Source organism: Tinamus guttatus, unplaced genomic scaffold, assembly GCF_059628265.1.
Source record: "Tinamus guttatus ecotype Peru unplaced genomic scaffold, ASM5962826v1 Tinamus_guttatus_pri_ptg000211l, whole genome shotgun sequence".
Lineage (NCBI taxonomy): Eukaryota > Metazoa > Chordata > Aves > Tinamiformes > Tinamidae > Tinamus > Tinamus guttatus.
This window is the reverse complement of record NW_028288745.1, coordinates 6,954,729-6,976,269: the sequence shown is the minus strand read 5'-3', so window position 1 is coordinate 6,976,269 and position 21,541 is coordinate 6,954,729. Positions and strand designations below refer to the sequence as shown.

Below are 21,541 nucleotides of genomic sequence, written 5' to 3'. Positions count from 1 at the left end.
TGGGGCCACCTTCACCATTTTTTTCCTACCATCATGATCCTTGTCATCATCACAACATCAGCTTCTAAAAGTCATGGATGATCTGGCCTGTCTTTTGAGTGAAGCAGCATTTGTTAATAGCAGGCAGGAGATTTTTTTTCCGATACTGTGTCAAGTGATGGTCCTAGCTGCCCATGTGGCATTCATGGCATGACTGGAAATTCTTTACAGCTCCTAAAATTTGTGCTTTATTGCAGAGCATTACTGAAGGGCTTCATTACCATCATGTGGCCTCCAAAAAAATATCCTTCTCCATGTGACTGTCTCTGTAACTATACAGAGTACAGAGAGGGGCTATGTGAATGCAGGTGAAGTCTCTTGAAATACTTACTCTCCCTGCAATTTCACTTGACTCATCCCAATGAAAAGGGAAAAAAAGAACTTACCTGGGAAGTATCCTACAAACTATGTGCTGCAAAATATATTCATAGCATAGCAGTTCTGGGACTGTCACATTGTTGGCTTTTTATTGGGAACATATTGGACGTTATTCATACAGAGGACAAACTTGGTGTTTTGAGAGCTTTGGAAGCTTCTTGGGCCAGGATCCTATCTTACTTTTCTTTTAAGCCTGTGCACTGGGCTTATAAGAGGACTAAAACTGTAATCATCCTGCCTTCAAAGGATCCCTGGAGAGATCTAAATGCAAATTCTTGACAGATTTTGTGCATCTCTGCTTCGTGGTCCCTTCGTGGTCCCACTGCTATTCCTTCTGTGCAGTGTTTCACTGCAAAGAGTATGTTTTTGAAGATACCTTATTTAGGACAGTTTAGTCAGCAAGGTTAGCATGGATTTCTGGATCCACATGCATGTAGAAGAGCACCAGGTCATAAAAAGAGTTCAGGTATCTGTGTGATGGGATGAGACCAAGTGTCTTCTTGGTGGATGGAGGAATCATCATATCCATGTATGTCTCCCTCCTTTTTTTAGGGAAGGAGGAACCTTGTAATGCCCATAAGCTACCTTGGGAGTGGTGAGAGACTCGCTCAGGGGATTGACTTCTTTCTGGCACATAGCTGTGTCTCTGCACTGTTCTGTGCTCCTGGTGAGGACGGTCTCGCTGACTTGGCCACCTAAGCGGGAAGCATCTGTTCCGGGCTTCCTTGTGGCTCTAGGTTTACCTCAGCACCGCAGAACACAAGAAATGGGCATAATGATAAAAAATGCAATACCACAGACAATGTGCATATGTCTGCTCCATTTGATTCTTTCCTGGAGCAACATTTTCAGACTTGGCTGCTTAAATTTAGATACCAAAATAGGGAGGTTTCCACGGCACTGCGACTCCGTGTCTCCCATGGGTGCTGTAGGTATTCAGTACCATTAAAACCATCCATATGAATGACATTTAAATAATGAAAATCAGGTAAATAGATTTGAAATTAGATCCCAAGCTTGGATTTTTTTTTATTCTGATATTATTTGCCTCAGTCTGCAAATGTCTCTATAAAAAAGCTCTTTTTTAGAAAGGGAATCTAAAGATTTAAAGCAATGCTGAGGACCTGGAGAAGCCAGTCTCCAGGAGTTGGGTATTAGCAGTCACTGAAGTGGGTCCGAGTTACAGCTGCAGTGCATTTCTTTCTCCTTTTTTTGTACCCACTATTCCCAGGATGATAATCATGAAGGAAATGCCTGAAGTATTAACAATGCAGACATATTTAGCATTCTCATTTTTTAAATCCTTTATATGTGTATGCCTGAGAAAACAGTCTGAAATTTCTTCCAAACATTATTTTATTTTGTTGTCATTTTACTAGGTCTTCTCATTTCCTATGTGAAGTTACCAGCTACTGTGTTTCCCCCACTATTTTGCTATTAAAAATAGAGACGTTGCTGTTCCTTTTGGTGCGGGCATATAGAAAAGTCTCTGTGATAAGCAGGAAAATACTACTAGTTAATTCTAGGAGAGTCACAGTCTCACTTCACCATTTTATATTCTTTCATTTGGTTTAATTTCACATCCTCATCTTGATAATCATCTTCACAATACAGGAAGCCAAGGGCTGCCCTCTTAAATTTCACCATAAAAAAGAGATAGATTAGCTGAGAGAAGTGCAAAATGTGCTTTTATCATTATGTAGGCAATTCTGACAAATTTGGCTGTGAGAGGAGAAGGACTAAGGTGTCTTCAGATTTCTTTTTCTCTGAGTTTTATAGTTGCCACTATCTGTGTCCACATTTCCTTTTTGCAGATATAATCTTAACAGGCAGGTGTTTCTCTCATAATTATTTTTAGTCTTCCTAAGTTACATGTGCATAATGTATGTAAGGCTTAACACCTTTTGGGGTAGAACTCAAGATAATTATTTGAATTGTTGCTTTGATAAGGCTTGGGAAGATGACATTAAACACTTCAGCTGAGGGAAAAGTTATATATGTATACATATATATTTATATCTTTTACCGGGCCTATATGATGATACAAAGTCTAGCAAGGACCCACCTTTGCATTTTTTGTATAAATGAAGGCTTGAAGTGAGACTTTCCCCCCCTTTACTGGCATGTTTTTGTTATGCTACATCAGTTCATTCATTCAACTTGGCTTTTGTCACTAAGTGTCCCTTGGTTATACTTGTAGTTTGGATTTTCAGTCTGTAGGAGGCATATTCATTCTGAAATGTCAAGATGATTAATGCCAGTAAAATCCTCATTGTGATTATATTCTTCCTACCTCGTCACCTCTGCACCCTGGCCTGATCTTCATTTTCACATCAGTGTGGTGTGATGCTGGAGAACTACCGAATGCTACCCACCACCTGCCCCTATTTTAGTAGATGTGAAGATCCTTGTTTGTACATGTGTAAGACTGTTTTCAGACTATAACTTCCAAGGTTGGGGTAGAAAAAAATCTCATCTCAAACTGGAGTATGATAGATGGTTCATAAGGCATGTTGAAGTCCTTGGAAATGAAAGATGCTGTGAATGCTTTTGTATATGTATGTCCTTGTATTTTAGACTCTGAGACATGAAACTGCTGTTTCCAGCAGAGGGAAGTAACTTGTAATCTGTCTCTTATTGCTGTAGACAGCTTTAATGCTGGCATTAAATGCTGCAAAACAAATAGTTAAATGGATGTTGGCTTGTTGTTCTCTGAAGGAACTTGCACTGCAAAACTTTATTTGCTATAAATACAGTGTATTACTGCAGTGCTGCATCCTGTTTGGAAGTGACCTCATCTAGTTTCTGTTAGTGGTTAGCAGTTTTATACCACATGATCTATGAATAATATGATAGTACAGTGCTCTTAGGAAACCATTGGAGCTGTGATATTGATGCTTCTCGGACCCAAAGCATTCTATTTTGCTTCATGATGATACAGGGCAATAATATGACAGGACTCACTTTATAAAACTAAGCCCTGTGCCCTCTTATTAAGATGACTATTTCTAGAGGTGCTGTAGCTGTGATATAAGCCCTTTGAAAGCTCTTTCCGTGGGGTCCAGTTCCCAAGCTGTTCTCATCTCCCCAGGTTGTGGATTGATTTGCTCTGATTTTCTTACCTGCTCTTCTCTTTAGTCTGGAAGCCCTTCTTTACTTTTTGGAGCTAGAAGTTACCAAGAAGCTGACATTTAGGAGCTGAGAAGTGTTGCCTTTCTAGCGGGCTGGCTGTGCAATGCCCATAAAGTGTGTTGAGAGCCAGCGTAGCTACTTTTCCCCACATGGTAATGTGGTGCCTGGTAGGTCTGGCCTACACTTTGGGTGCCCGAGGGCTGGCTGCGGTGCCCTCTGCTACCGAGTCTCTCAGCGTCCCTGCTGGCTCCTCCACGTGCTGCTTTACTCGTGCTTCTCCCTGGAGAAAATTGCTCATCGGTACGTGGCAACCATAGGAGAAAAAGACAATACTTCTTTGCAGGCCCTACTTACAGCCTAGGCAACTATTACCAGAAATACCCCCCAAAAGTTGCTATTCTGGGAAACCTGTGCTAAAAAGATCACTCTGAGGAAGGGAAATTTCATTCTTCATTGTGCTCATTTATTCTGTTATTATTTCATCTTGTCTTTGGCAGGTAGCACTATGGTTGTTTAGAAACACCCATACGAGAGATGGAAATGTCCTGCATCCGCGTTCAGCAGGGCTGCAGCAGGTGGTTGAGATACCACACTCTTAAAAAGAGAAGAATAACCTGTTCTTTCTGCAGCCTCCTTCTGCTTTACATGTGTGCGTGACTTTTTATGAACCAGCTCTTGTTTTCAGAGAGTGAAGTACTGCATGTTTAATGGAAACCAGAGGGAACCCAGCAATCCAAATACATTTAAAAGACACAAATGCCCAGAGAGAATAGAATGAGTTGGAAGAGACACCTGGGAAAATTTCATTTGCATTTCCCAGAATGAAACTGTTCAGCTAAACGTGGTGCCCAGTGGAAACAGTAACTGTTGGAAGCAGCATCTTTTGGAGACCATTACAACCAAAGACAAAGAACTGAAAATCCCAAATATTCTTCAGTTTCACCCACATCCTGCTGTCTGTTTATAGTATCACAAGAGCCTAGGCCATTATCTCCACAAATAGAGATTTTTGAGCATGGTAGGCAAGAAGCAGGCAAACTGCCTTCCCACCTATGCACCTTTATTCACTTACAAGCACTGCTGCATTTGTGAGCCAGGCCGCCTGGTTATCAGTTGCAGTTACTTGCAGGAGGAGTTCAGGGACAATGTGTGTATTGGCCATAGCAGGCTTCTCCCAATGCAGAATTTTGAACCAAATCATATGCAACTGTCTAGCTCAGAAACTGGAAATAGGTGAAGTCTGGGTGGATTACTTCCGAATTTTGTTGGTTGGTTCAGTGTGTTAGTCAGCATCAGCATTTCTTTAATCAAAAGCTGTGCTCTGTGAGCTCATGCTCGTGGATTTTGCTTTAAGCCTGGTTCATCTGCCTCTTCTCAAGCTCAGCTTTCTGTGAAACGTCCGCCAAAAAACTGCAGGTTATTCTCAGCGGTTTAGCTAGTGTTAGTAAAGCACTTTGTCCGCCGTTGAAATATCCTTTTAATATTGCTAACAATAACAGTTAAAGATTTACTGCAGGAGAAGTCCTTAAGGGAGCAGAAAGTTTACCGCGCTGCAATGGAGGGGCTCTCTTTGTTATAAAGAATGGCGCATTCAGCTTTGCCACGTCGTAAAACACCCCGACTGCAGTTCTTTTGCTGCCCCAACAGCGCGACGCCTCAGTGCTGCAGCCGAGTCCAAAAATCAGTGAGTCCCAGTTTGCAGAGGCCGTGGAGACGCCGCCAGGAACCGCAAGCAGAGGCACCTCGTAAATTGGAGCAGGTGGAAACCTCTGGACACCTGTTTATGGCATCTGGCAGGTCCTGCTGGGAGCAGAGGAAATGCTCTTCCGCTGTCCAAGTTTCACCGATCATCCCAAACATGGACATTTGCAGGCAGCTGCGTGAGAGCTCCAGCAGGCCGGGGACAAGGAGCAGACTGTGTTGTGTTTATATGAGTTTGGTTGTTGCCTTTGTGGTTGGTAAGTGAGAAATAGTCTGTCGTGTTTTAAACAGCTATGCACATCGTTGCAGGTTAGGCCGCACCTGCAGTATTGGGTGCAGTTCTGGGCTCCCCGGTACAAGAGGGACGTGGAGCTTCTAGGGAGGGTCCAATGGAGAGCAACAAAGATGATTAAGGGACTGGAGCCTATACTGTATGAGGAGAGACCAAGCGAGCTGGGCCTGTTTAGCCTAGAGAAGACTGCGAGGAGATCTGATCAATATGTACAAGTACCTGAGGGGAGAATGGAGGGAGGATGGGGCCAAGCTGTTCTCAGTGGTGGCCAGTGACAGGACAAGGGGTAATGGGTGCAAGTTGAAACACAGGAAACCTCCATGTGAGGAAGTACTTCTTTCCTGTGAGGGTGACAGCCCTGGAACAGGCTGCCCAGAGAGGCTGTGGAGTATCCTTCTCTGGAGATCTTCAAAATCCACCTTGATGCTACCCTGTGCCCCATGCTCCTGGTGTCCCTGCTGGAGCAGGGGGGCTGGACTAGATGATCTCTAGAGGTTCCTTCCAACCTCAACCACTCTGTGAGTCTGTAGCTTGCTGGCTGGATACCAAGATACACTGTGGCTAACAGCTAGCTGGGCTGGCTGGAATGTGTAGCGCTAGAGACACCTTCCTTCAGCTGAGGGCAAGACGAGCAGCTTCCAGCAGGTCAGAGCATTGACCGACATTGAGATCCGGAGCAGGCGGTCTGTGGGGCGCTGTAAAGACGGATCATCTGAGCTGGAGTGCCCAAATATGCTACTCTGCAGACATGCTGGAAAGCCACAGTTCCAGCTAAAGGTGGGGAGATCTGTGGCTCTCCTCCTTTCTGGCAGTGAGGCCAATTTCTAGAAGTAGGAGCTTGGAGGTGTTTTGCCTGTCACGAGAGCAGTCTATGCACTGCTAGCCTGGACGCACCGGAGCAGCAACCCCCCTTGGCAGTGTCCGCAGAGGAACTGAAGCCACTCATGTGCCGCAGGGAAGCGTCTCCCTGCGTGCTCCTTTCCGTGGGATCAAGCAGAGCCAGTGCTGCCTGTGCAGGACATGCAAATTCTGGCACGTGCATGAAGAGCAGTGGTGTTTGCAGATGCCTTTCAGACAGGAGCATTAGTGAATGGCTTGTAGAGAGAACGGATTGTGAGTGAACGCGCTTATCTGCGTTTCTTATTAAAATCCGGGTATGGGAAGACAGTGTCTCTGTGTGGGAATTCTTACTCTGAAGCTCAGGGAGAGTAGACGTGGTTTTGTTTTGCTCTCCCCAGAGAAGGTTATATTCCCTAGCAGCGCGGGGAGCTGCTGCGGGGCCGCTCCGTGTGCCGAACCCTCTGCCAGGCATGTAGGCGCAGAGCCTCCTGCGTCGGAGCACTGCTAGCAGCTGCTGCCTCCGTCCTCCTGCCAGCCCTCAGGAGACGTTCAGGGTCACACTGCATCCAATTTGCGCCGGTCACTTAAAAACCTTCCAGAAAGAGTGGGGTTTACAGACAGTGTGCGTGTTGCAGAGACATGTTGGAGGAGCAGACCTCGTGTGTGCCGTGTGTCCCTCCAGACACTGGTATGTCCCATTTACTGAAGACCGTGTTTGTCCTTGCTGAGGTCCTGGAGGATGTGAACAACCTTCTGCCATCTGCAGTTCCCTCCTCTGAAGTCAGGTGCCTCCTTGGAGACTTCTGAACCGTTCAAGGCACAGTCAGTGCCCGATGGCCAGTGCAGACCTTTCCCTCTCTGGAAAATAAGTTTCCATAAACTAAGCAATTTGCAGTAGGCCTTGAAGAACAGAGCTTCCTTTTTACCTTAGGCTCTTTTGATAAGAAGGTGGCAATAATCGTGGTTTTCTGCTTGCATGGGGGAGAACATGAGATCTGGGCAGACTGAAAGGAATTGCGCTTGTTTTCTCCACCTCATCCTTCCACTTCTGCATGGGGTCGGGGTTGCTCCAAGGAGAGGGAAAACACTCCCCGATCTTGGGATTAAAACTGGCTGTTCCTCGCGGGGAGAACTGGCACAGCATCGCGGCAGCGGCGGCCAAGAGCGGCCCCGCGGGCTGCGCCTCCCGTCTCTGTCATCCGGCTGCACAAGGAGGGAGCCCAGCTGTGAGCGAGGAAAACATGTGAGTCACCTCGGAGCGGAGCGAGCGCTGGGCCCCGCTGCCCTGCAGCCAGCCAGGCCTGGCCCTGGCACGGGCAGCGCCACCTGGCCCTCTCGTGGTCAAAATAATGTTGAGTTGGGGCTTTTCTGCATGCAAAAGCTTTTGGACATCAGGCTTCGGCCGTTTCCCAGGTCGAGTTGCAGGCTATTGCATTAAAGCTGGCGTTGGACACTGGTTTTCTTCTGAGCAGCCTAAGTATGTGGACATTTTGATGATATTTTAATGTCCGTGGACCTCCAAATATCCGCAAAATGGGGACAGCATCTATGGGTGGCATCGTGAGGCTCTGCTTGGATGCACATACACTAGAAAATTGGATGGAGGAATGCTGCTTAATTTTTCAAAGGTTGTTTGCTCGTGAATTGCCCATGTTGCTTTTTTGTTTTGCTTAGATTTTCTCAAGCAGACCACCTATGAAGTGGAGGCATTTTTAGAAGCCATTCAGTTCTTCCGTCAGGAGAAAGGCCACTATGGGACATGGGAAATGATCACTGGCAATGAAAAACAGGTAAACAAAAATCTATTTTTTTTTTTGGCTTTGACTACAGAGCTGATGAGGACAGAAAAAGGCCTCTTGGGGGAAGAAATGGTGTTTTTTAAGAAAGTGCAATACGTACAATTACCAAAGATATTTCTGTCTGATAAACTTTCAGGATATAAACGTTATTTTTTTTTTTAGTTAACCATGCTGTGAATTTTTACTACAAAGTGAAAGAAAGGGTGCTGCCTCGCAAAGGTGTCGGGCAGCTCGTGCAGGCTTGTAGGGATGGCCCCGTTTCCGCAGGAAGTTCACACATCTGCCTTAATTACAGTAGATGCCACAGAATCCGGTGCTGAATAGATAGGTGCTGGACCTAAAGCTAAAGCACATTTGCTGCTGTTTATGGTTTCGCTAAATCAGTGAAACCAAAAGTAATAAGCATCAAACTTGCACACTGTCTGCATGCAGCAAATACACATTTTGGTGAGTTGGGTTGCATTCTGGTTTTCTACATTTCTGCAATTGCTATTCTATAGGTAAGAGCTTTTTTTTTTTTTTTTTTTTTTTTCCTTTGATTGCTACTGTCTTTGTTACTAAATACAACAGTTTGCAATTACTTTTGGTCTAATGCCTCCAAATGCCATTGTAGCAGATGAGGGTCTACGAAGGCCACAGCAGCAGCTAAATGTAAATTTTGGAGAACGTCTTCATTTTGTTTTTCCCCTTGCTTTGTGAACCAAGCTTTTAGTCCGAGTGCATAAACTCGTTGTTCTGGTTCTCATTCCAGACTCCTGAAATTGTTACTGCGCAAAACTATCACACTTGGGAACCAGAAGTTTGTCTATTCAATATTTAAAAAATGGGAGGCTAAACTTAGTCTTCAATATTTAAGAAGTGGGAGGCTAAACATATAAACTTTGAGCACCTCAATGAATCGGCTTGGAGTATGGATATTAGCCAAAGTAACTGTTGATCTCTAGGGTATTACTCCAAATGCATTTTAGTGCAACCGAGTTATTACTTAGGCCCTGATTTATGCATTTTTTCCAAAGCATGGAGTGCTCAGCAGCAAATATTTACTTCAGTACCAGCTGCTGGGTGTTTTCGTGATGAAATCTGGCTTTCCTTTGGGAAATTGGAAAAAGCCTGACAGGGAGTTCAGGAGTCAGCATTTTGGTTTAGCAAACCAGATTATTCTTCTAGGAGAAGCCTACCTTGACAAGCCTGAAAAAAATGTGGGAATTGGAGGAGAATCTCTAGACACAATCCTCCCCTGGGCCTTCATGTCAGAGATCAAGGTTTCATGTCAACCTCTAATAAATACTTTATTATAAGAAGTTCCATCATTGCTTTGAAGGGATTAACTAGGACATAATTCCTTGACATATCTGCAAGGGTTTTTTCTTCTCACTCCTCCCTCAAGTCATGGAACTAAATACTGCTAGTTTCACTTGTATTTTATTTCTGCCATTGCTGGCCAACTGCTTACTCATAACCCATGTGCCTCAAGAGGGCTATAATCAGAAGACATCCAGACAGTTAATGCTATTATCTTTTTGGTAATAATTCATTCCGTAAGCCTAGTGTGTTCTCATGCGTGCTTCAACCAAGCATAATAATTGTTTTAGGCAAATATCCAAGCTGAGTGAATGGCTTGGAACAACCAGTCTCCAAGTTTGTTGCTGTAAAAGTTCTGTGCAGTGCCAATAAATAGTCACTAACACGCTTTTATGATGGCACAGAGTCTCACCAGGATTTGCTGAAGTAGTCATTAGCTCACGCTGTGCTGCCTAAGCCAAAGATATAGGCTAAAACAAATAGTAACTGAAGATACACTCATCTGAAGACCTACTAAAAAGTATTTGGCTGGAGTCATAGGTGGTATTTCTAATGGTAGGTAAGTGGTGAAGGAGAGGGCTACAAACAGAAGGAAGGAAGACACTTCATGGGGGGGTGGTTTGAAATTTTTGACACCACTGTTATGAGTATGTCCATACCCTGAGTGAGTGAGTTAGTGTGTGTACTTAAGTTTTACACTGACGTAACTGCAGTGATCAGCACTGCATTATTGTAGAATAATATATGGGTAAATAAGGATATCTAGATAAGGCATTAAAAAGCAAGCCCTTCAAGCACACCTTTCAGCAGAGAAATTTAAATTCAATCGAGCACATGTTAAAAAACTTTGCTTGACAGCTCAGAGACCTCAGCATCTGTTCAAGCAGTTGCCACTTTTATGTTTTGTTTTGTGGCACCCCAGCTATAGGGTGGGTTTTGTGGGATTTTTATTACGGGTTATTCATGGTATTTTTTTTTTAAAGTGACTCATTAGTTTCAGAGCTACGTTAGGCCTTTGGTTTTTGGCAGTCCTGGGGCCGTGAGCCTTCAATGAGAACTGTCGTAGGCCCCTTGTTGAAGCGAGGAGAAGAGCTGGGTTCAAATACACATTTGCCTAGAAAAACCTTGTTCAAGGCCCCAGTAAAAGGAAGAAGGGCTTTCTCTGCTTTATAGAAACCATGGAGTAAACTACTTATCCTTCCCCTAGATCAAATGAGAAGCATACAGAACCTCAAGATGTACTTTGTGAGTGTTTTTCTGCAGGGTTACTGTGTCCTTCTGGGACTTACAGGATGTCCACTGCAGTTCAAAACTTTCCAGAAGCTGTGGACAGCTTTATACGTGCTGTGTCCTTAGATATCCAGAGTTTGAGGACAGCTGAAAAGTTGTATGTGGGTTACCTGCAGTTTCTCCTGGACCAGCAGTTCTTCTAAAGGCTGAACAAACTCAGTTCCCTAAGCTTCCCACAGATATAGCTAGTATTTTAAATACAGTCCTTCTGGGATACCTAGGCATTTGTATATTTGGGAGTACCTGTCTTTGCACTTTTTTTGCAAGCACACCATTTTCAGAGGAAGGACAGTGAGTGAATGTGCTATTCTAATGTTTTGACTACGTAGATTTTAAGCAACCTTGTGATGGAGGAACTTCTACCTAACCTTCAGACGATGATCCTGCCCAAAATGAAAGGAAAGAGGAATGATAGGAAGCGGGCCTGGTTTGGTGTAAGTACTTATGTTTGCAGCCCTGCTATTTCTTATAGCAATTGTCTATGTGCTGAACCTGATCAGTGCTTATTAATTTAATTTGGTTTTAGATTGTGGAAGAAACATACGGCTTAGTCCAGCAGCAAGTTTCTGAAGGACTAAGTACCTTGAAAGAAGAATGTAGAGATTTTGCAAAAACTCTTGAAGCAACCATTCGCTCAGATATGGATCAGATTCTGAACTCAAAGAACTTCTTGGCTGGAAAAATTAAAGGTTAGTGAGGGAGCATCTGTGTTTTGGAGCAATTCCTAAACGTTTGCTGTCATGCTGCTCAAATTGCCAGTTGTCATTGCCTTACTTTGCCTCATATGTTTTGAAAATCCAAATGGAAGTACTGATTTTTAGAAAACACCAAAGGCCCTGAGGTTCTGCTGCCTTTGGTGGGAATTGTTACCTCTGGTAACTCTATCTGTGGAAATGCAAAGTTGTCTCAAGTTGGAGCTAACACAGACAGATGTTGAGTATTCTGCTTTCATTGTCACTTGGATAGCCCTTTATAATGAAGATACAGGTTTTATAAGCAAGATGAGGAGCATAGGGGTTTTGATCTGATGTCTAGTAATGCTCCACAAAAACAGGTTATGATTAAGTGACAGGTTCTCAGGCTACTAAAGAATACTTAAACTAGGCTTAGGTGGTTTAAAGTGAATATGAAATGAAAAATTATAATTTTACTAAGAATATAAAAGTGATTGTAAAAAATAGGCAAAACATTAGTTGATGCTGCCTAAGCTAGCAAACAAAAGCTGTCAATGAACACCTAAGAATTCAAGAGCTCTTTTGCTAAATCTGTGGAGGTTGTGTCAATATTCCCACGTAATAGAGTAAGATGCTTTCACTGAACTGCAAAGTACGAAGTTCAAGTAACTCCTTATACAGCGTATTAAAAGCTGCAATGTCCATGTTCCATACAAACCTCTCAGTATTTATCAATATTTGCAGCTGCTCTTTCTTCTTCTGTCCCAGGGCAGCTAACATGCTAGAGTGTGGTTAGTTGGGGCACGGGAGAAGGTGTTTCATTACCACTCTTAAAGCCCTCAACTCGCCTTCCCTCTTTGAAGAGGGATGACAATAGTGAAAAATACTGGGTCGGCGGCTCCATTCTAGAGTGGATCGGTATGACATTTTTCACTATATCTATTAGTGGCCTAAGATGCATCCCTTGTGTTGTCTGACACTCCAGCCACTGTTTCTGAGCCTGCCCAGAAGTGCTGCACAGAAAATATTCAGCCATTTCTCACCTCCATTTTGGAGGAGCTCATGGGCCCAGTGAGTTCGGGATTCACCGAAGTCCGCTCGCTCTTTGATAAAGAAGTTAATGAAATCATCCAGAACTTCCAGAAAACAAATGATACCACAAAGTTGAAGGAGGTAAGACATGATTCTGAACTCTTTTGCATTGCCCTTGGACTTTCTGCCTAGAACCTAGCTGACAGCAATAATTGCTTTCCTGTATTGTAATGCATTAGTGCTTGGTTTTATCATCTAAAGTCATGTGGTATTTGTGCATGTGGAGTGTAGATCTCAGAATTTGTTTAGGGCTACTGTTACCCTGTATATTAAAAATTCAACCCTGGTTGCTTACTCTCTAAACCTGTTCTTCCCTGTTGAAATGCAGAATGTGGACCAGCTTATGAAGCTACCATTCAACTCTGTGAAAATGGAGCCTTGTTATCTGAAAGTGAACCTCCTCCAGGAACTGCTTCAGGATCTCAAGAGTCGCTTCAAGGTCTATCACATTGATTTTGTGGTTCAGAGGACGCAGAACTTCATGCAAGAGGTACTGTAAGATCCAGTTTTTCCTTCTGGAAAAATCCTACCTGGAACAGGTTAGGTTTGTCCTTTTAACTCACTTCAAAGTAATCTTGATAAAAAGCTATGCAAGAGGCTGGAATGTATCTCAAAGTACAGATAGCAAAGCCCAATAAAATCACAGTTAGAAACCCAGTTACACTCAACCTTATAAATATAAATATGAATCTTTTCTGCCTGACTGTATTCTCAAAAGCTAATTTTTTGGGAAAATCTTGAATTGATTTTTACAAAAAAAAAGTTACATTTCCTCCTTTGGTAATTTGGTCTCTCATTAATATAAAATAGGCAGTTAGTACTAGTAGAAATAGCCAATTGCTTGACTGCTGATGACATCTCAGGATATACCTGCATTTAGCCGCTTTAGCCAAATTCAGTTTTCATCTGAATGGTTGAAGTCACTACATCATTGGGATGAAAAGGAACCATGTCACCTCGTTTTTCCCTCCAGTGTATATTTGCATAGACTTTTATTTTGTTTTGCTTTTATATTTTCTGGATGCCTGGCCAGAATCTATTAGGAGCTATATGCAGGGCATATGAGGCCTTGTTGCTCTATTTTGCATTCTGTGGTGCTGTTCAGTAGCTGAGAAACTAACCAGTTCATCATGTTATCTCACAAATTGGGACTGGTCCAGTTCTGTGGAGTAGGAATTACAACCACAGAAATCAAGTCTCTAGCACAGTTCTCAGTTAAGGCGTTTCTACAAGCAGCTCTTCTAATACCAAGAATGATTTAGAAATAAAAATCTGTTTTCATGACTGGTCTTTCAGGAGACCATTCTGAAGTGCTGCTCAAATAAAAAATGTCTTTAAGTGAAGACCATGAGTCAAAACCAAGAAGGATGAAGAAAATACATTCCTTACAAGCCAAGTCTTTTTCTGAAGGGAACATGAGTCAGATGGCTTAAATGAGAGTACATATTATTCTGCCAAAGCTGTTATTGCTTCTCTCTTTAAAGGGCTGATATTGTATCTTATAAGAATAGTAAGTGGTTCCACTTTATGCCAGTGGACATAACACCTGTTCTGTTAACATGCAAGGTCAGGAGAGCCTAAGGTCATATTGTCTTTGTTTAAAAGCAAGCTGTGGCTTTACCCTAGCTCCCTTGGTAAGAATTAGGGGGTTGGAATAGGATTCCTTCCTTAAATGGATAGGTAAGGACTTGAAAGGTTGGCATCCCCTAGCGGCTAATGTTTTGCAGTTGGGGAGATAAGTGCTCTGCTGACATGAACAAGACAGCTCCGGTGACTTTGCTAGAGCTATGACAATTTCTGTTTAGTCCAAATAAAAAATCAGATAAAAAGTGAGTCCTTCATCTTAAATTGCCTTGGATGTAATGCTAAAATTGATCCTGTGCTTTTTCCTTTGTGACCAAGATCTTGCAGTGCATAATTCTTGACTGTATGGTCTTCTGATGCATGCACAGATTGAACATAGGTCCCTCTTCTGCGTTTCCATGTACAAACAGTCTCTACAATCTAATATCGTGCTAGCTGCAAAGTTAAAACAATCGCTCTTCCCAAAATTTGTCATGGCATATAAATATGTATATATATATATAAAACCAAGGAGGAAATGAAAGTGTGTCTTACTCATAGGCAGGTACATATTCACTTACAAACCACAAAAAGATCTGTGAATGGCATGTGGCTATCTGTGCAGATTGACTCGGATCCTCCTGAGCAGTGCAAAGGAAGGCACAGCAGGATCGACACCTTCCACTGGCCGTCCCTCTACTTTTTCGATATGAATATGCTAAAATCTGAATGACAAATCTGAATAGCTAAAAGATGAAAACTCACATTACATAAATGTAATTACCACTTGCAGAACTGTTTTTCTGAAGTATGTTTTCAGAGCATGGATTTAGTTTTCAATTATAGTAATGAATCAGTGGATAGCCTGAAAGTAGGGCAAATACCAACCTACTAGCTCAATGAGAAATTATTTCATTCTCTGAGTTGAACCTGCAAAAAACTCTTGCTAGTATATTATTTCACTCAGAAAACTAGGTTGAATTGCACCAACAAATCCACTGTTTTCGGACAAAATAAGTTGAATGTCTATTGGATAAATTGGATTTAAAAAAAGAGGTGATGTCATTTCACTTTCTTGTTTTCCTCCATGAGTGTAACATATTCTCCTTTTTACTTTCCAAATCTAAAATAAATTGTTGAAATCTAAAATAAACAAGGCTTTTATTCTCCTTCCACAATCATTTTAAGTACTTGAAAAAAATGTATTGGTTTTAGGCAGATTATTTTCTCTTCTATTCAGCTTCTCAAAAAATCAAATTAACAGTTGCATTTGTCATGTTTTTCTATGTATGTAGATTTTTTTTCTCTTACTGGAAAACTATGTTTCATTAGCCTTGATCTTTAACAATTTTTTATTATTATTTTTAGCTGATGGAAAATGCAGTTTATACTTTTGAGCAGTTGTTCTCCCCAAGTCGCCAAGCCGACTCAGCGAAAATTGCAACAACCATCGAAAAAGTCAAGCTGAGAGTACTGAAGGTAAATATTAATACAGTATTTGTTCAGAAAAACTTGCCTTTTAGAAAACCAAAAATATCTTTTATGTGAATTTATTTCAGTATTTCAGAGAAGAAATGTCTTGCCATCCAGTGGAAGATACTGATTTGGTGACACTTAGCAGATGCATAGACGACCATGTGAAGTGAAAAAGTAGTGGAGAAAAAAAGGATCTTTTATTTAAAGCAAATGACTTGAAGTACCAATCAGAGTGATTTTAGAGATACTAACTGATTGTCTTAATTTGGAGGATAAAATCTAGTTCTGGGCAGACAGCTGTAAAAGTGTATACATCGGCAGTCTTACTAACTGCAATTAAATCAGATGGAGATGATCTGGACAAATCATTTTATAGTAGTTTTAGAATTAGCCTGTGCCTAGTATTTCAGTTAGCCTCAGAAGAGGCATCACACAGAACGTAATCTCTCAGCATTTTTGCAAAAGCTGGAATAATCTGCAGGAGAATTTGAACCCTGAGTGCTCCTGTGATGTGCTGCTCTATGGGATTTGCCTGTCACCACTTACAGGTCAGCAAGAACCAGGTCCTCCTGTTAATGATTAACAGCACCAAACACATTTTGGTTTGTTTCTGTCTGTTTTTGGCAGCAATATGATTATGACAGCAGCACTGTTCGGAAGAAGATATTTCAAGAAGCATTGATACAGATCACTTTGCCCACGATGCAGAAGACGCTGGCTTCAACATGCAAACCAGTAGGTCACTTTATTGATCTGTGGTTAGAGAATAAAAGGCAGGAAGGACTTAACAGCTTGGCAATAAATCCTAAACTATCCAAAGCTATTTTCCCCTCAAGGAATCATATAGATTGGCCGCCAGCTCTGCCAGGCAATGCTTAGATTTGCCATTTTGTGCATTGGTGTGGCAGGATGAGGGATTGAGAGTCCAGTGGAGATTCAGGAAACAGGGAAATTGTATTTGTGACTTTTCTTCTCAAAGATCGTTGTAGGCCCATGCTCCTTCTTGATTTTCTTTCTTCCTTAGAGATCTGGAGTCCCCTCAAAACTGGACTTTTCTACAGATCTGACAGTCTCCAGGTTATGAGTTTGTCCTGGGAGCTGGCCACTCTGCTGAAATCCCAGCAGGTTGCAATTTGGTGGCTCAGGGAGGGAGCTCTCCTCCTGAGTGGAGCCCAGAGGATCCACTGTAAACATACACAGCTGCCCAAAGGACTCCCTTGAGGGCCATCTTGGGCAACAGGCACCAGCTATCAGTGTTTCGGGGAGACATAATCAGTGTGGCTGATAAACAGTTGACTCAAAATAAATAGGCTTTCACTTGGATATGCCATAGGCTTCACATGGTATCCTCTCGCTGTACCTGCTGAAAGGTTGCTGCCCTAAACCATTCTGGCACCTCTGCCCTTTTGTTGGCTGATGTTCAGCGGTTCCCTCAGGGCATGAGCTGTGTCACCCATGCTGTGCTGCTCGAGCAGATTGTCTCTTGCCTGTTTCAGGTTTTAAACAACATTTTACAAAATGAGTCTTTTTTCAAGTTTCAGCTGGGAGTGTTTGAGGATAGATGCCCCTTCGAGCCTTGGTCTCCTACTAGAAAACAAAGATATTTGTGTGAAAGCTCCTCATTTAGAAGTATGCAGAGGTTACTCCACTTATTTTTATAGACCACCAAGCAGCTTCCTAGGGATAATGACTCAGTTATTGTCTAGACATAGACTATTATGTATATATCAGTAAGCTAAAACTGTTATACACCCATTAAAAAAACAAAACTCTAGTTATCTCCCATGCTCACCATGAATTTGCCTCCCAGGACAAGCAATGACTGAGGCACTTTCTCACCATCTATTGACGTTAGAATTATTTATTATGGAGCAGATGGCCATGGTCTGCTATAAATGCAGTGCTTATAAAGGTAACTGTAGTGCAAAAATACTGTTGACAAGTGCATAATAAATTGTGAGCATATATAGTTAATTTAGTTAGTTCAAGCAGTTCACCTCAAGGGACAGCAGGGAGCATTACAAGACCTGCTAGATGGCATCTCCAAGATTCAGTGTTGAAATAGGACACTCAATATCCCTTACCTACATTTATTTCTGTTCCTTTCTTGTGTGCCTGCACAGGAGCTGCAGAAATATGAGCAGTTCATTTTTGCTGATTACACTAGTGTGATCCAAGTAGAGAACGTCTATGAAGAGATTTTGTATCAGATGCTGCTCGAAGAAACCTTGAAAGGTAAGACAGCTTCCGAGGTGGCAGTAACAGCAGTCAGACCAGTGGCCTGTGAGCTCTTGCCTCAGGCTTTCGAGAGCCCTAACGTGGCTGCTTCACATGCATGCCCCAGCTTAGCCAAAGCATTTGCAGTTAAGAGGCTTCTATGTTTTGGTTCAGCTCATTAAAGCAGCATGGCAACCCTATAAATGTGAATCCCTATGGAACCTTTACAAAGCTTGGGATAGCTTTCTAACAAAAAATTTCTAACAAAATAATTATGCCACCTTTATTTCTTTTTGAATCCATGGGCCAAGAAGTTAAGTTATGCTCAGAACTTGGTATTTGCAAAGACTTGGTGACATCTAATGGCAGTGAAAATGAATTTCCCAAAATAAAATGTACTGCTGGATGCACATCAGTAAATCACTGATGTCAATACAGCATGCTCTGCAGACCTCACTGGTTTTACATCAGAAAATAAAATAATTCTTGGTATATACTGTGATATATAAGATTATTACTAATATTATCGATAACATTAGAATGCATAACATCAGGCATACAGGAAAATAGTGCATCTTCTTTAAACGCCCCTCTGTCAGCCTTCTCAAAAAACTTTCTCCTTTCTGTTTTGCTCAGTAATAAAAGAAGCTGCCATTCTGAAGAAACACAACCTCTTTGAAGATAACTTGAATTTACCATGTGAAAGTGTGTCCAGTTTAACTGATTTGAAGACTCCTTCAGGATCAGCTCAAACCACTCCTGCTAAGAAGCCTTCCACCACCAGAGCAGAAATACCAGATACTGAAACTCAAAGTGAGGAAACACTTGTTGTGACTGAAAAAAATTCCTGGGAGAAGGATCGTGGTGATGGCAAGTCACTAGAAAAAGAGGCAGTAGTTACCCTCAAAGTGGCTGATAATCAGGCAAGCACAAGAGAAAAAGTGATCATTACAGACATCCGCGAAAAGCAGGATTCCCCTCCATATACTCCTAAGAAGCTGGAGGCTGCAGAGGAAAAAATAACTTCCCAGAATGAAGATAAGGAGAAAGCTGAGTTTGTGGAGACACCTGAGAAAGAGCTTAAGACACAAGAAGGAGCTGTGGAGGGAAAAATAACTTCTGAGACAGAAACCACAGTGCAAATAAGTTTTGGAGCCAACACTGAAACAGAATGTAAGGTACACGAAGAAACGATGGAGCAAGCTGTAACATCTGGGAGTAAAAAGGCAACAGAAACCAAGTTTGTAGTCAATGCAGAAAAAGAAAGCAAAGTATGGGAAGAAGTTGCAGAGGTAAAATTAATTTCTCCACAAGATAATGTAGTAGAAGCAGAAATTTTAGGGACTGTTGATAAGAAAACCCAGGTAGAAGAAGAGACTATGGGAGAATTTTGTCAGGGTGAAAAGGCAGTAGGGCTTGGAGAGGATTGTAAAAAAGAAAGGAAGAACCAAGGAGAAGTCGCTGAAGACAGGGTTACTTCACAGAGTGAAAACGCAGTGAAAGAAGGGTTTGGAGATATGACTAAGAAAGCAAGCCAGTCAGAAGAAAAGGGTGTTAAACCTCCTGATGATGTGAATGAAATAAGGAGTTTGCTGATGGTAGCAGTTGAATTAACAGCAGGTACTTCATGTGAGAACATGAAAGAGATTTGTGAGTGTGAGACTTCAAAGCTGGAGCAGGAGCACGATAACCGGTGTAGTGAGGTGAGCAAAGTTACTGCAGCAGAAAGCCAAGTGAGCCACCTGATGAATGAAGATGCGGAGTGCACAGAGCTCAAGGGGGACCGGTTTTCTCCATCCAGTCCAGGGACGGATAGTACAAATTTAGTGATTGTGTCGGGGAGAGCCTGCAATATGGCACAAGCAGAATGGTTGGTGGACATCTCCAGTACATCCCAAGAGGTAAAGACAGAGACGGAGAACAACCAAAGTGTTTTGTACACAGGCGTTGGAAGCTGTGAAAGCAATAGATTGCAACCAGAGGAGCACACTGAAAATGTGACTGAAGACAAGAGATTAGATGTGGAGGAAGGAGGAGCAAGGAACAGTCATACTGCCCCAGTGGAAGTAGGGACTGAGAGCTTTTATCTTAATCCAGCTGAATATTCAGACATAACACAAGACCCAAGAACAGAAGCGATGGATGTGCCGGTTCCTTCCGCACCGGAGCTGGGCAATGTTAGCACTGTCCAGGTCACAGGAGATGCTTGGTCTGGTGAGAGTGAAGGGAATCCAGCAGATGAGTCATCTTCACACGATGAAATTAATAGCACAGACGGAAGAGAGATTTTCACAGAAGAAAGCAGGGAAGACAAAAATTCTGAAGAGTGAGAAGTGTTTTTCAGTCTGGCCTTCTAGAATTTATTCACATCAATAGCCGGAATACTTGTTTAAGCCACGAATACTTGTTCAATCATGAATACTTAACTTTAAGTCAGGGCTGGAGGAGAGGATGGGCTCTCTTGCAGTTTTGTGATCCCTTCCCAAGTGGCGGATAATTGGCTGCTTTTTCCTGACAGCTCTCCTTAAAATCAGGTTACTATTTGGGAACCTCATCTTTTATTTGAAATTTGCTAGCTTTTGTGGTTATAGAAAAAAATTTGTAAATGTGACAATCGAATGCTTCAAAATCAACTTGCCCCCCTGCCCAGCTACAAACTTTTTTTTTTCTTTTTTTCTTTTTTTTTTTTTTTAAACAACTTCACCGTTCTTAGGTTCATTGCCAGGGACTAGATTATGGTATTTAAGTGCATGAATTTGACAGCAACATTATGATTCTTAGGTGGTTGATATGTAAGTTGTTACTCAAGGATGCTTTTAGTATTTGCATGCTGTATATGGGAAATAAATGATATTTCTAGTAGTTAAACAGGAACCAAATAGATAATTTGGTAGATTGCTTGAAGGCCACATTGTATGCAAACTCTGGAATCTGGTTACTTAATTATTTTAAAGTATTGACAGATATGAAAAACAATGAAGGGTTCTGATTTTTTCTTATTGCGATATTTAAAATGGGAAAAACATGGGAGCAGGTTTCTCAGTCCCACTCTGCACTTCTGGGTTATTTAGCCTTCCAGAGCACTTTACAGCTGTTTTATTTTATTTTACTTTATGGAAGGGAAAGATGAGAATGTTTACAATAACTATAATCATTTGTAGTAACCAGGTCGCATCTTTCCATCATACTTCCCATCATGAATATATTCACTTACTGCTATGTAATACAGAATAGGAGTCCTGCCTTGCACATTCTTACTGACTTCAGCTTTATAACTCCAGTTCTGTAGACCTTGGTGATGGCTTTTAGGTGGCATAAGGTACACTGTAAATTGCAGTAATTCTGAAATACCATAATCATTGTATATAATCTCTAAAACAGATATTCATTAAAGCAGAAAGCACCTAAGTAAAGCTTATTCACTTAGGTTTCGGAGGGCAGAATCATATTTCAGAAGCAGATTCTTTTCATTTCCAGTATATTATTGTCTGCAACATCAAACTGTGATCTACGCACAAAGTTATGTCTGCATTACCTGCATACCCAGTATAATGACTTTGTGCACAGAAAAGTTTGGAGGTGAAAAATAGTGTTTTAATGAACTGGGCGTGCAAACTAGCCATGCACTTCGAAGGTCAGTTTAAGGCAACTTAAAAACCTGGCCTAGAGTTTCAGACCCTTTCTGAATAAATATAGTAGAGTCCAGGGCAGCTTAGATTAATTACAAATACACAAAGTAAGGACTG

At 41.9% G+C, this 21,541-nt stretch overlaps 1 protein-coding gene across 1 annotated transcript in view; it reads left to right on the top strand.

The window, feature by feature from the left end:
• The window catches only part of NIBAN1 (niban apoptosis regulator 1), a 47,781-nt gene extending 27,469 nt beyond the window's left edge, over positions 1-20,312 (top strand). The window contains exons 6-14 of the mRNA XM_088524434.1: positions 8,057-8,172; positions 11,103-11,207; positions 11,300-11,462; positions 12,433-12,620; positions 12,868-13,029; positions 15,471-15,581; positions 16,206-16,313; positions 17,702-17,813; positions 18,432-20,312. Coding sequence (XP_088380560.1) covers positions 8,057-8,172; positions 11,103-11,207; positions 11,300-11,462; positions 12,433-12,620; positions 12,868-13,029; positions 15,471-15,581; positions 16,206-16,313; positions 17,702-17,813; positions 18,432-20,125 — 2,759 coding nt within the window. The 3' untranslated portion in view covers positions 20,126-20,312. The remainder of the gene's footprint in view (positions 1-8,056; positions 8,173-11,102; positions 11,208-11,299; positions 11,463-12,432; positions 12,621-12,867; positions 13,030-15,470; positions 15,582-16,205; positions 16,314-17,701; positions 17,814-18,431) is intronic.
• The last annotated feature ends 1,229 nt before the right edge of the window (positions 20,313-21,541 follow it).